This window comes from Sander lucioperca, chromosome 21, assembly GCF_008315115.2.
Source record: "Sander lucioperca isolate FBNREF2018 chromosome 21, SLUC_FBN_1.2, whole genome shotgun sequence".
Taxonomy (NCBI): domain Eukaryota; kingdom Metazoa; phylum Chordata; class Actinopteri; order Perciformes; family Percidae; genus Sander; species Sander lucioperca.
The window spans coordinates 24,375,342-24,389,387 of record NC_050193.1 but is presented as its reverse complement, the minus strand read 5'-3'; the positions used below and the strand labels follow the sequence as shown (position 1 = coordinate 24,389,387).

The window sequence follows — 14,046 nt, the reverse complement described above, 5'->3', positions numbered from 1 at the left end:
TGAGTGGACGAGCACAGACAATCCCTGGCACACAGCTCTTTGACTGTCATGTAAACCACCCATTCCCTCTCTCTTTTTGTCCCATTCACTGCCTGCCTGCCACCCTCCCTTCTCTCTGCCGCACCCTGTGGCCTCTCTGCTTTGGACTTGGGGGTTCACCCTGCCTCTATAAAAGCCCTGTTTGTGCCCCGTGTGAGCTTCATTCCCCATCATGGAAAGTCAGAGAGCCCAGTCCTCGTACAGGAAGCGCTTTGGGCCTCAGGGCTCCGGCAGCACAGGAGTCAGAATTGGGAGCCTTTCTTCAGGCCGCCTCTCCTGGCATGGCACCCCACGCAACCTCACCCACTCCAGCCCCATGTCCCGGATCTCCTTTGGCTCAACCAACACGGCCCTGCTCCTGGGGAGCCCTGTGGACCGGCTGGACTTCCCAGCTGACTCCCTGATGAAGGCCCAGTACAAGGAGACACGCACCAATGAGAAAATGGAGATGATGGGCCTGAATGACCGTTTTGCCAGCTACATAGAGAAGGTGCGCCTGTTGGAGCAGCAGAACAAGGTGCTGGTGGCGGAGCTGAACCAGCTGAAGGGGAAGGAGCCCAGCCGGCTGGGAGAAATCTACCAGGAGGAGCTGAGAGAGCTGCGCAGGCAGGTGGACGGTCTCACTACTGGCAAAGCTCGGCAGGAGATAGAGAAGGACAACCTGGCTGCAGATCTGACCATGCTCAAGCAGAGGTAGGAGGAAGCAGGGTGGGACTCCTGTAGGGTGGAGGGTCATGTTGGTCTGATGTACAGCAGCACTTGTGTCTTAATGTCACTGGCTTTTGCACATTACATATTTTGCTTGCTTACTTGTACTTTCTGATGATGAAAATACATTCATTTTAAATTTGGCACAAAATGTTTTGAAAGTTTCTTTGGACAAAAAACAGCTCTATGGCTATGTAGTTTTGTGGAGAATAAAAATAGACATTTAAAGATACCTTCACAAGGGTGCTTATATTTCAAATTTAGATGGACTAATAAGACATGTAACAGATTTCTCCCTTCTTGTGGATATCTGGGTTTTACCCACTGAATTTCTGTTTTATCTTCTGTAAAGTGAGCAAGAAATGTTATGTTTTTTTGTTTCGCTACTTCTTCTATGCATCTTTTTGGTTCAAAGTATCACCAGAATTACATCCTCCTCAAAAATATTTGTCCCTATCCAGATTTGCTCACAAATGTGCTTTGGGATTTTGTTAAATACCAGGACTGGAAAAAGACATTCAGTATGCATAGCTTTGAGGTCTCTCAGAACAAAATAAGACAGGTTGCATAGCTGAGAGTTTTTTCTTTTCTTTTTAATTACGAATGCATTCATATGCAGATTTGGTTTGTCTCTCATTCGTTGGAATGCAGACCGCTGTGCTCTACCCGAGCTTTACTCCTGGATCCCTCTTCACAAACTTGATCCTGACTGAACCCCTCATCGCCATTGAGTGAGTGTGGAGGAATGAGGCAAACACAATGGCAGCCGTCCACAAAGGAAGTAGACAGCCAGGCAGATGTTCTCTTGTCCCCTGTTACTCCAAAACAGTGATTCACTGCAATCACATATACAGCTTTTAAGGAGCACAAGTGGCATGAATCTATAGAATAACTGATTTAATGTCCCTGAGGGTGGAAAAGTCTACTTCAGGCTCCTCTCTACCCTCTGACTACTACGGAGCCCCCTGAAAGAACGCAGAGTGAATAGTGATGGTCGTGGCTGAGAAGGTCAAAGGTCACTTTTGTGATTCTATTCTATTCAGCAAACTCTGTGTGAAGCTATACAGATGTTACCCCAAGCCGGGGCATTTATGTTGCCATGGCCCAGATGGATTGCAGTGTTGTGTGTATCTGCGTGTGAGGTTGTGCGTGCGCACACGCACCTTGTGTGTGTGTGTGTGTGTGTGTGTGTGTGTGTGTGTGTGAACTCCATCCCGTGGGAAAGGCCTCTGGCTGTTAGATTGGAGGGAATGTGTAATGATGCATAATTTAGATGCCCTTTCAGCTGAGCCCCAGCCCTCTCCTGCAGCACAAGGAGCAGCATTGAAGCTCACAGTAAAAATCTGATCGCAATGCTTGATATAGGTTTTCAGTTTTCATAGTTTGGCTCTTATTATACAGGAAAGTATCATTTGAATTGCAGAAAACTGTATGCTTGTTTCTCTCTTACTCATGTTGTGCCATAAAGCAGCAGGCGAAAACAAAACATTTGGCTACTACCAGGCATGAGAGCAACACAAAAAATGTTATTTAAGGTTTTTTTTTGTAATTTATAAACATCCGCAAGAAACATATCTTATTAAAATGTATCTTATCATTTCAGCATTGCACATGATCACCTATGAAGCACTTTAATTTCATTCTTTCGATCCTTTTTTGTAACTAAATCAGGTTGCAAGATGAGATTGGCCTCCGACAGGATGCAGAGAACAATTTGAATGCCTATAGACAGGTAATTCTGCTGATATTTCTTTAAATTCATAATCTAAGAAATTTATTTATTCTGACAGCCCACCTTCATTCCTCTATGTGCCTCATTCTTTGCATAGGATGTGGATGAGGCGTCTCTCAATCGTGTTCAGTTAGAGAGGAAGATCGATGCCCTGCAGGATGAAATCAACTTTCTGAAGAAGACTCATGAAGAGGTAAGAATAACATTAAAAGAAAAAACATGCTCAATCAACTTTAACTGTCACTACCTGTGCCTACCTGTGCCACATTTAACCATCTCATGAACTTGTCTTCACTTTTCCCACTACCTTTCCCCCTCCCAGGAGCTGCGTGAGTTACAGGAGCAGATCATGGCCCACCAGGTGCATGTTGACTTGGATGTATCCAAACCAGACCTGACTGCTGCTCTAAGGGACATCAGGGTCCAGTATGAAACCATGGCCACCTCAAACATGCAGGAGACGGAGGACTGGTACCGATCCAAGGTCAGAGGACTCAAAGATATGCCTTTCATGAAGTGTGTAGTACTGAGAAGTAGAGTAATATACTTTAATATACCTTTGTACACAGTTTGCTGACCTGACAGATGCAGCCAATCGAAATGCAGAAGCCCTGCGTCAGGCCAAACAGGATGCCAATGAATACCGGCGTCAGATCCAGGTGGTGACCTGCGATCTCGAGGCTCTCCGCGGAACAGTAAGTCTAGAAAAACAGTGTGTTGTGAACATATTGGCTAGTGTAATCCATCTCTGATAAAATGAACATGATGCAGCTTCATCAATTACATATTTAGTGTAAAATTGGGCAATTTTATTCCTGAAATGATTTAAATGATACATTTTGGTGCCACAAAATTACAGTGAAGTCAGACAGTAATACGACAGTGACAATGTTTTTGTTTTGGCAGTACAATGGAGCTGAGAAGCAGGTTTAAGTGCTGGCTCTCAACTTTGAGGAAGTTAACAGTCACATCATATGGGGTAACAGGGTAGAAAATGTTGCTCTTTTTATTTACAATTTCCCAATTTTACTTATGGACTGAACAAATCATATTTTAAACCTGTACAGACAGCAAGATAATGACACGTAATTCAACTTTAATTAAATGTTATAACATGGGTGTCTTGCCTGTAAATTAGGATTATAGTCTTGTAGATTATAGTAGCAGACATAGTAGTAGAAGTAGATGTAGCAGTAGTAGTAAAACAAACAGTATCAGTCAGTGTTGGCAGCATAAATGGCCTTTAAAATGATCTGATTGGAACATTAAAATGAATCCTCCATAAAGTACAGTCTGCTGCATTAGATGTTGGTGTTCATCACTCAGCCTTGTCTCTTCTCTTTGAGAACGAGTCTCTGGAACGCCAGCTCCGGGAGCTTGAGGACCGCTTCGCCATGGAGACTACTGGTTACCAGGATACAGTGAGCCATCTGGAGGAGGACATCCACGCGCTGAAGGAGGAGATGGCGAGACACCTGCAGGAGTACCAGGACCTCCTCAACGTCAAGCTGGCCCTGGATATCGAGATTGCCACCTACAGGAAGCTGCTGGAGGGAGAGGAGAGCAGGTGAGCCACAGCTTGGCAGATCAGTTGGGTTTGACACAACCAACAAATGTAAACAAGTCATGATAGTAGATATTCATCCTTCTTCTTCCTTCAGGATCACCATTCCGGTTCAGAGCTTTTCCAACCTGCAGTTTAGAGGTCAGTATCAAATGTGACAAACCACCCCCCCCCCCCCATTGTTACATGTAGTTCCCTATCTCTCTTCCCCAAATTTTCCTGTCATGTCACTGTTCGCTATCTAAAATGTCTGAAAAACTAAACAAAATCCTGGCTATCTCCCTTAGCATCTTACATACTTCCTGAATGTCATATTTTGCAACAATGGGTATTCTAATTTTCCCAGAAGATTTTGATATTTTTTTGGAGAGGGTCACAGTATACTAAGTATACTTCATTTACTGTATACCTGATAGCTGAGTAAAACATCTTTGAACATAATAATAAAGTATGCATTTGTATGTATGTATTTCTTGGATTGCACTATATTTTCCTCTATTCATCATTTAGAAACCAATCTGGACACTAAAACCCCAGAGGCCCACGTGAAGAGGAGCATCCTGGTCCGAACTGTGGAGACCAGAGATGGGGAGGTATGTGCTTTTACAAAACAACACAGTTAAACTCACGCACACTGAAGCAGGTCGATCATGCACTTCTCACCATTTCCCTCTGGAGGGCAATGTTGAACCCTTCTGCAAGTTTTCACACTCATTCACTTAGCACACCTGATGCCATTAGCAGCAAAAACTCACTAGGGATTTTGTTTTTTTTCTGTTTGTAATTCTGATGTCTTTTCTTTTCAGATCATTAAGGAATCAACAACTGAACATAAAGATCTTCCGTAAAGTTCAGTCCTCTGTCATGATCTGAGGATTACTACAATTTTGTTTTTGTTTCCAAACCCCAAAGCTGCCTCATCAGTCATTACATTATTTCATTTTTCTCTCCTTTCATCATCACCTGCATGCTAATCTGTTTACTGCCCCACAATCATGACATTCCCATTAAATACTCCTGGACTCCCTCATTAGAATAGAATGTCTGCCAAAACATATATGTTCAGCTTTTGTACAGCTGTGAGTAGGATGTAGATCACTCATCTTAAATGGCCTGTAGTCTGTTCCAGTAAAAAGTAATGGAAATCACTGGTAACCTGTTTAATTTTAATTTAGACTGACAGACCAGATTTTCTAGCATTGTTTCAGATTAGCTGCCTTAGAAGATGCCTTGAAACGGTTGTGGAGTTTGTGTGGTTATGTGTATGTGAAATGTGGCAAGGGAAGTACAAGAGGGAGTTGTGGTTTTGCTGATGTCAGAATTGGATTTAGGGTAGGATTGAGAGGTATGTGTATGTTAGAGCAGCTTTTGGCAGAACGTCAGGTGAATTTGGGCTGTTTTCATTTAACCCTTGCCTGGTGCTATTTTGCATTACATTCCTTTTGTTGTAGCAGCAGCCACCTCTACTCGTGTGTTGCTGCTTATATTACCTGCAGGTGTACGAATAGGGCATCACTTGTGGCTAATTAGACGTGTGCTCAGATTGGAGTTGAGTGGAGCTATGCTGTGAGTTTGCACAGATCATCAAACTCCTGTGTCCATGTTACTTTTTCACACAACCCTCAACCTCACTAGGTGGCCAAACAACCAAAACTGCTTTTGATGGGTAAAACTGTAAAACCAGGAGATGACAAATGTTGTGTACAACATACTGGACAGTCAGTGATCTGTAGACATTGTGATTGAGTTTACTGTATGTTTCTTTGACACCAGGGGAAAACACTAGACAAAGCCCAAAGGTGCTCAAGAGTCAAGCAAGATCTGTCAGCAATATCAAAATCACGAGGACATCAGACAAAGACAGCTGACAGGCAATTGAGATGAAATCACTGCACAGTCCAAAATGAATTAAAGGTATGATCTTTGATATATGAGTTTTGGCATCAGGATTCCAGTTATCTCACGAAATTGGAGCACCACTTAGCGGTTTGTATAAAAAACATTCTGAATTCTGTTTAAATCTATTTGCGCAGTCATTTGAATAACAACCTATTTTAGGTGTGTGTGTTTTTTCCACATGACTGCACCAACGGCAGATGCTGAATGTTTGTATGCTTTCCACTCAGAGGGCAGTGACCATGGCAACATTTACAGTGATGTCAATTGCATACTGTTGCATACTAAAAAGCTGTCCCATCAACAGCAAAACTAACAACAGTCAGAGGAGTCTGTATAAACCTACACAGTCCTGAGGGGATGTCTAATGAGCCAAAATAAACAAGAACAACTTTCCACCATCACTTTACATCTGCTCTTCTGCATCCTTCATTCATCGCACACTCAGCTCTTGGTGTCCTCTCTTGAACACAACCTGATAAGACATTTTTTGACACCAGGATGCATCAGGACATGTCTACTTGTCCAGCAGGAGTGATAGGGACAGAGCCAGGTGTGGAGTAGGTGTTCGGAAGATGATGATGTGTCCTCCAGTCTCCAGTTAATCCACCAACCTCCCTTCTCCAAATTCACCGGCCAATTTCTGTAGTGATTGGCTGATAGCAGAGAGTGAGACATCGAGACAAGCCCACACCACCAGATACCTTTATTTGTTTTATTTTGAGAGGGAGTATACTGGGGTAAAAAGGCAAAGGAGGATGGGAGGCTGATTGGATGGATGGATGGATGGATGGATGGATGGATGGACGGACGGACGGACGGACGGACGGACGGACGGACGGACGGACGTCACAGCTCATTTCTGCAATCCCAGTCTCCTGCTTTGTTGGAAGTCCTGCTGAATGAAGCCGTGCTGACAGGTCCTGCCACTAATGAGAGTGGTGCCGAAGCTGGCTGTCTCTGTGCTCGTCACCAAGGACACGCTGTGGATTTGTATTCCCATGTGCCTCACACCTTCTCCCCTGGCTCCACATCTTCCACTTGTGTCACTCAACCCCTTCTCCTGTTTCTCCCAATAACATGCAACCCTCTCTTGTATTCACTTTGTTTTTGAATGTCGATCTTAGATAGAATCTCTGACTCCTCGTCTTGTAGCAAAGACACAGAAGAATCTTGCTTTTTTATTTGGTAAGACACCTCTGCAGATGTGAATGTAACATTAGTTTTAACCAATGCTACGCACTATGATGTCATGTTAACAATAAAACATTTTATTTGTTAGAGTTGATGCCTTTTGTTTTGTTTCTAGCAAGCTTTCCATCCATTTTTATAGTTAGTTCATATGTTCGTAGTCGTGTTCCTTTTGCTTATGATTCAATACTGACACATACACATTACACAACCGTTCAAAAGTTTAATATCTCCTGCCACAAAAGCTTGATTGGGTAGTCAGATTGCTGAGAGGACTTCTCTATAGCTGCATCTCATGGCCCTTATTTGATAGCTCCTCGACTCCTCGGTCCTCGGCTGAACCGGAAGTTGTTGTGTCCCTCCTCGATAAAGGCTGTTTCAAAGCTCTTATTTCTGCCCAGAGGATCAAGGAGCGAGCATCGAGGAGGGATCACAGAGGAGCTATAGGCGAGGATACACAAGAGCAGCCTTCTCCTGGAAGCAACTCCATTAGCCGTGCAGCTAATGGAGTTGCTAACTCCGCCCAAACAGCTGACGTATTCATGTGACGCTTCAGAGGAAAGGACCTCTCATCCCTCTAAAACACATTTGCTTGTTTCCTCTCTCCTCCGATGATTTCCTCGCATCTCTCCCGTGCCTCCTTGAGGAAGGGAGGCAAGTGAAGGACTCGAGGCTATTTAAGCGACATGAGAAGCACCTCGTATTTCTGAATGGTCTTTGATGCTTATAGGTTTTAGAAAATCCTCTTTATAAATAGATGTTATTTTGTATAAAGGGTTTGTTTTGTACATGGAGAACAAAACACTGTTCAAGGTTTCAACCAGAATGACAACCAAAAGGGTAGAAAGTGGCCCAAACTATTTCAAATGTCAACAATATATTTATTGTCTGAATTATACTGTTTTTTATCTCTGTTAAAATAGCCATTATTGAAGAAAAGAACACAAACATCAATTTAACAGTTGATTCCAACCTTCAGCTTTCATCTGACTGAAATGAATGTTACATATGCTGACAGTTTACTTTAGGCTACTAGAGGAATGACAGCAGCAGACAGACACTGTTATTCATCATAACTGATTGTTTATGCCTGTCAGCAAGGCTGTATTGTTGAGCAGATGGCTTCCCTTCCTCTAATATTCTCATTATGAGTGATACTGTATATCCAGAAGACAGATCATTTTGGCCAAAAATTGTGTTGCCTGAGATGCAGATTAACACCTGCACTGGATTGTCAAACACCTGAACTCAAGTTGTGTTTACTACAGTGTAACTTCACCAGTTTTCTTCAAAAGGAGACTTACAGTACAGAAAAGATTACATAAGTGCTCTGAATTAAAGATTTCAAGGGATAGTAATCTATGAATTTAATTGATCACATCCTTTAACTTTGGATTTCAATTTGGTTTGTTTGAGTGGTTAAAGAATAGTTCCACACTTTTTCAAATTAGTATTATTGCTGTAGCAAGGTCATTTTAAAATAAGTGATTCACAGCCGACACTATTTTTAGTACTTAAAAGACTTCCTTATCTGTGGAAGATACACACTTGATATGTCTTGATATGTCAAACTGCTGAAGCTTCATAATAACTTCAGATAAACTTTGGAATATATTTTTGCACAAACAAGGACTCTGGATTTTGTCCCGCACCTCTCTTTCAATGGAAGAATGTTAGAAAGAGTTTTCTTCACAGCCAGCAGGGAGGAATGAATACAGCACGCAAAAGCTGATTCAGTGGGTAAGTGAGAATTGTTTTAAGACAGACTTGAAAACATGAGAACATTCTGTAAGTTTTGTGTTACTGCATTTCATAAACACATCCTTTTTAAGAGCTGTTGCACTCTCTGAATCATCTTGGGTCTGATTGGCTCCCTTCACAACAACAAATACTGTAATGTCTCCCAATTAGGAAAGCTTGAACAAACTGAAAACACCCAGTATGATGACAGCTTTGTTTTTGTGGATACAAACAGTGTTTATGTGCTATATAATATAGCACATAAACACTGCTTGTATCGATTTTTTTCCATCCTCTGATTTTTATCTGCTACTTGAGATATTTAACAAGAAAGTAATGATGACATCAGAAACCTTCTCAATATGGTCAAAACTACAAAGGCATCTAAGCATGAGTATAGTTTGCCAAACAAAACATTTGTGTAAATGTGGTTCGAAATTAAAAGTGACTTCAAGGCTTTTAAAGACCCAACGTGGAAGTCCAGTATAAGCTTCCCACCAGCACATATATGTTTTTGTCCTGAGCTTCAGTATTTTTGAGAGAAATGCAGACATTCTTACATATAAATGCATCATTCTTTGGGATGATGTGTGTGTTGAGGTGTGACTCAGTAACTGAGTGTGTGTGTGTGTGTGTGTGTGTGTGTGTGTGTAAAGTACAGTATGTTTGGTTTTGCCCAGCTCTTATCAGAGAAATGGCGGGTCTCAGGTCTGCACAGAAGTCAACCCGGAGCTGAAGGAATGAATTCCAGGCTGATAAAACTCTCAGGCAGTCGGGGCCCTGGCCCTGGCTTCTGGCTCGAAAACACTTTCCCATCCAAAGCTGTTCCACAGGGCCGGGAAGGGGTAAGGATGGGAATTTCTAAGCTCATTATCTTTCCACAGCGGGTGCGAGGTGACAACAGCTGTCATGTAAGCTACAGAAAACATGAATACACACGGTGACCCAGTCTCGTTAGAAAATGCCAACACTTTTTGTTGAAATACACAAGCATGGACTTCCAGGAAGTGTTCAAGCAAGATGTAAATACCCTTAATTGTGATATGACTTCAATATAGTTTTCTCTCATCAAGCCATTCCTTACTTCCCTTACTGATCTCTGCTGATGCTTTTCATGAATGCGGCAAATAACGTCAACATCAGAGCACATACTGTACCACTGCCAAGGCTGCACAGATTGTTTTTTAATAATTGCAAATGTTTAGAAATATTTAATCTGCATCTGATTTGAGCCTACATCGAAATATTCTACAGATGAAATAATAAATTGATTAATCTGCAGCTTTTTGGATAACCGATGAATTATTTAAGTAATATTTCAAGCACAAATACCACAAATTACCTAGTTCAAGGTTCTTAGTTGTTTGGATATGCTGCTTTTGTTTATTTAATGTGACTGTAAACTAAATATGTTTGGGTTTTGGACTGCTGGTAGATACAACAAGCCATCTGAAGGGTCTCCTTAGACTTAAGGAAATTGGGATAGGCGTTTTTAACTATTTGCTGACATTTTATGGATCAAACAATTGATCGATTAATTGAGAAAACAAGATTCATTGATAATGAAACAGCAATAGCAGTAATGTATTTAATTTAGTTAGTGCAGTTACATGTGAATTTCAAGTTTAAGATATCCTGCTGACTAATAAACACACAAACAAAAAGACAAATGGGACAGAAAACAACGCTCTTGGTAAACTAATAAACTTAAATGTTTGACTTTTCAGTTCATATAAATAATCAGTGGGATGCTGCAGCAGGTCCTACAAACTCACACGTATCATCCAGTGTTGATGCCAATGCTCTTTGTCTTTCGCTGCCATCTTTAGTGCACATTCCTGTTTTACTTGGCTCTCACACCAAGAGGTCATGGGAAGGCATGTGTGCTCCTTAGTTAATTTTAGCCCTCATTTCATCAAGGCCAATGAGACAAAACACAGAACAACCACCTCCGCCTGTCTGTCAGGACCGTAAAGCCACGTTCCCTCTGATCTCCAAACACCCTTTACAGACTGAACCACTGAACACGTACTCATACCAACTGCTTTCTTTGGACAGTGGAGCGATGACTTAGATGTATAGGTCACCGACCTGCCATCTAATAAGGCCATGAATGGTCTCCTAATGGTCTAATGATTAAACAACAATAGGTCACATCTAGACTCTGCAAAGCTCAGATATCCACAGGAATAAATATACTGTAACTAAAGCTGCAAGCAGCCATGAACGGGCCCTTGCACCTTCCTTCACCGACCGCTAGTCGGTGCTCGGGCCCTGATTTAGGATTTTGGATCAATGCAGTGGTAGCGTCAGTGTTGCCAGTTGTGTTGGAGACATATTGAGAAAAAGGGAGTATGGTAGACTGGCCTGTAAATACCACTCAGCAGTAGGCCTAAATATCACTCAGCCTAGCTGGTCAATGAAACTCTTCTGTGGTAGCTATTCCAAAAGAAAATTAACAATGGCCAGTGTGTGTATGTGTGTGTATGTGTGTGCGTGTGTGCGTGTGCGTGTGTGTGTGTGTGTGTGTGTGTGTGTGTCTCCTCTTCGGGTTCAGGGAGAAGATTAAGTCCAAAGTCCAGGTGAAAACATACATTAACAAAGAAACTGCTTCAACATACAAACCAAAAATGTTTATTTTATGAAAGCTTTGAAGGGGACATGGCACGGGGGGTGGTTCTCCCTGAACCCGAAGAGGAGACACACACACACACACACACACACACACACAAAACCACAAGACAAGGGTGCCATTTTAAAGCTTATCATACTGTATATAGATTTACATAATACTCCAAAAGTGTGATGGCAGCCAGAGAGAGAGAGAGAGAGAGAGAGAGAGAGAGAGAGAAAGAGAGAGGGGATGCTGCTATTTTGAGCTCAGAGACTTGTGATGTGGAGTGAAGCAGAATAGACTGATGGGGGTCTGCACTCTGTCAGTGTCAGACCACTGTCAAGTCATCCACGATAAAGTAAACATCACTTCAGGACATGGATTTCAAAATAAAACATCCCTTTAAGGCATACTTCTTTGTTGAAGTATGTTTAAGTCACTAGTGCAGTGCCCGCTTGCAGCTTTCTCCAGAACCATTGTACCTTGAAAAAGCTTACAGAAGGTTAATATGCAACTGTATAGGCTACTACTGACTTACTTACTTCTACTTCAGAGGAAAACATTGTAGGCTACAGCCTTCTACATTTACCTGACAGAGAAATGTTACTGGTTAAATTGCAGATTCAGATTTTACTCACAAAATATAACAATTAAAATATGACAATATTTTAGTCAAACTGATTTCACAAGATTTGATGTGATATGTATCATCATTATGTGATAAAAAACACAGGTGCCTACCGACCCTTCCCCTGTTCAACTGACTTGAGCAGTTTAGATAACAGACACTCAAGTGTCAACGGCGGTGCATGAATGAAACACCAATGTAGGCCTATTAGATTTATTTACTTATTAATCGAAGGTGCCGGAGCAGTTCTGGGTCATACTGGGCCACTTTAACCCCTGGTTATATGATTATGAATGCAGCTTTGAAGTTACCCGAGTCCTCAGCAGAGGTAGCCTATTTGTGGATGTGGGCATGCTTTGCTTACAGCGGCAGGGGAGCGAGGTGTGGGGATGGCTCATTAGCAGGGCCAGGTGAGTTGATTGACATAGCTGGTGCTCATTAACTAACTATAGGCCTACTCTCCCTTCAAATGCAGTAGTGTGCTGGAACCTGGGATGTCTGACACACACCAAATACCCCGTTTACACGTACATGGTTATTTTCGAAAAACGGAGAATTTTCCCTTCGTTTGTGCCCTTCATTTACACGCAAACGGAGAATTCGCTTCTGAAAACGATTCTTTTTAAAAACTCGGACCAGAGTGGAGATTTTGGAAAACTTCGTTTGCACGTTTGCATGTAAACTGAGAAAAACGGAGGTTTAGGCAGCCAACGCAATGCCTGGCGCCATCTTTGTTCAAAAGAGAAAGAGGAAGTGATTTGTTGCTGTTGTTGCTATTTTCGAGATTCTGATTGGCTAACGGTGGGCTTGAGCCACCTACATGCATGATCTTGATGGCATATATACCAAGGGGGTAAGCTTCTCCTCGGACCGCGAACCTCCTATGGCGCCATTTTAATGCTACAAAGCGATCACCCCCCGTTAGCATCCCATTGACTGCCATTCATTTTGACGTCACTTTGACAGAGAATAACTTTACATCTGAAGAGTTTAAAGACTCTATTTGTCCATTGTTTATTTCTAAAGAAACACGACAATGTATAAAAGGCTCCATTACCTTGTACCTCACGTTATTGCTCCGTAGCAGACGTTTTTGTAAAAATAGGCTAACGATTGTGTCATAACCACGCGACTTACTGTCGCATAGTAGAGGAATTACCGTACAGTACAGGAGAAGCGCGCAGGCAGTTTCGACTTACATTAGCTGTTTAAGTGTAATTACTAATGTTAACTATCATTTTAGTTAGCAAAAATTAGCCTGTGTCTATGTTATCTCCTTACATATACCTACGCTATCCGTCTCTGCAAGATTGGGAATGATTGAGATTTCTCTTGGCACAGCTACCAGAAGACTTACAACTTCCAGACACGTTGCTCACGGCACATTTACGTCGTCTCTCTCAGTTGGAGGCTGCGCAGTAACGCTCAGCGCTCACCAGAAAAGTGCTTCTAACGGCCTTCACTGGTCTCCGTCCAGAACAACGGGATCTGTTGGTCCATTCTTATATACAGTCTATGATATATACACGGGTTCGTGTAAACTAACACTTTTCTGAAAACTGACAGGTGTGCACAATGTTATTTTTGAAAACGGAGAGGGTGAAATGTCCGTTTATGAAAATAGCCGGCCACGTGTAAACGTAGCAAGAGACAGACAGCCCCGCTGGCTTTCGGAGTTCGTTAACCATTGAACTGTTTGCAGAACCGTGTTGGGAGTTTTTGAGAAGCGTGACGGGTGCCAGAAAATGCCGCACAGTGAAGCTGTGTATTTATGGGAAGTGTGTGTGAGAAGAAAAAAAAAAGCCTACTGCAGATGGTTTGCCGCTGACTTCAGTGGCTGTACGACAGCATGCTGTGTGTGATGTCTTTCGCACAGGCGCAGGTCACCACACTCTCGGGACAGACCGCCGGACAGACTCACTACTCACAGAGAT

General features: G+C 42.3%; 1 protein-coding gene across 1 annotated transcript; it reads left to right on the top strand.

The window, feature by feature from the left end:
• Positions 1-72: 72 nt before the first annotated feature.
• LOC116063929 (glial fibrillary acidic protein) lies at positions 73-7,222 on the top strand. The gene is made up of 9 exons (XM_031318948.2): positions 73-732; positions 2,419-2,479; positions 2,577-2,672; positions 2,802-2,963; positions 3,049-3,174; positions 3,826-4,046; positions 4,141-4,184; positions 4,554-4,636; positions 4,850-7,222. The coding sequence occupies exons 1-9, from the start codon at positions 212-214 to the stop codon at positions 4,889-4,891; spliced, it is 1,356 nt and encodes a 451-aa protein (XP_031174808.1). The 5' UTR covers positions 73-211; the 3' UTR covers positions 4,892-7,222.
• Positions 7,223-14,046: the final 6,824 nt, after the last annotated feature.

Bases quoted from the DNA above. Each gene is read 5' to 3' on its own strand.
- LOC116063929 (XM_031318948.2), top strand. From the start codon at position 212: ATGGAAAGTCAGAGAGCCCAGTCCTCGTACAGGAAGCGCTTTGGGCCT. The intron at 2,480-2,576 runs GTAATTCTGCTG...TTCTTTGCATAG, and splicing joins ATTTGAATGCCTATAGACAG to GATGTGGATGAGGCGTCTCT. The intron at 2,673-2,801 runs GTAAGAATAACA...TCCCCCTCCCAG, and splicing joins TGAAGAAGACTCATGAAGAG to GAGCTGCGTGAGTTACAGGA.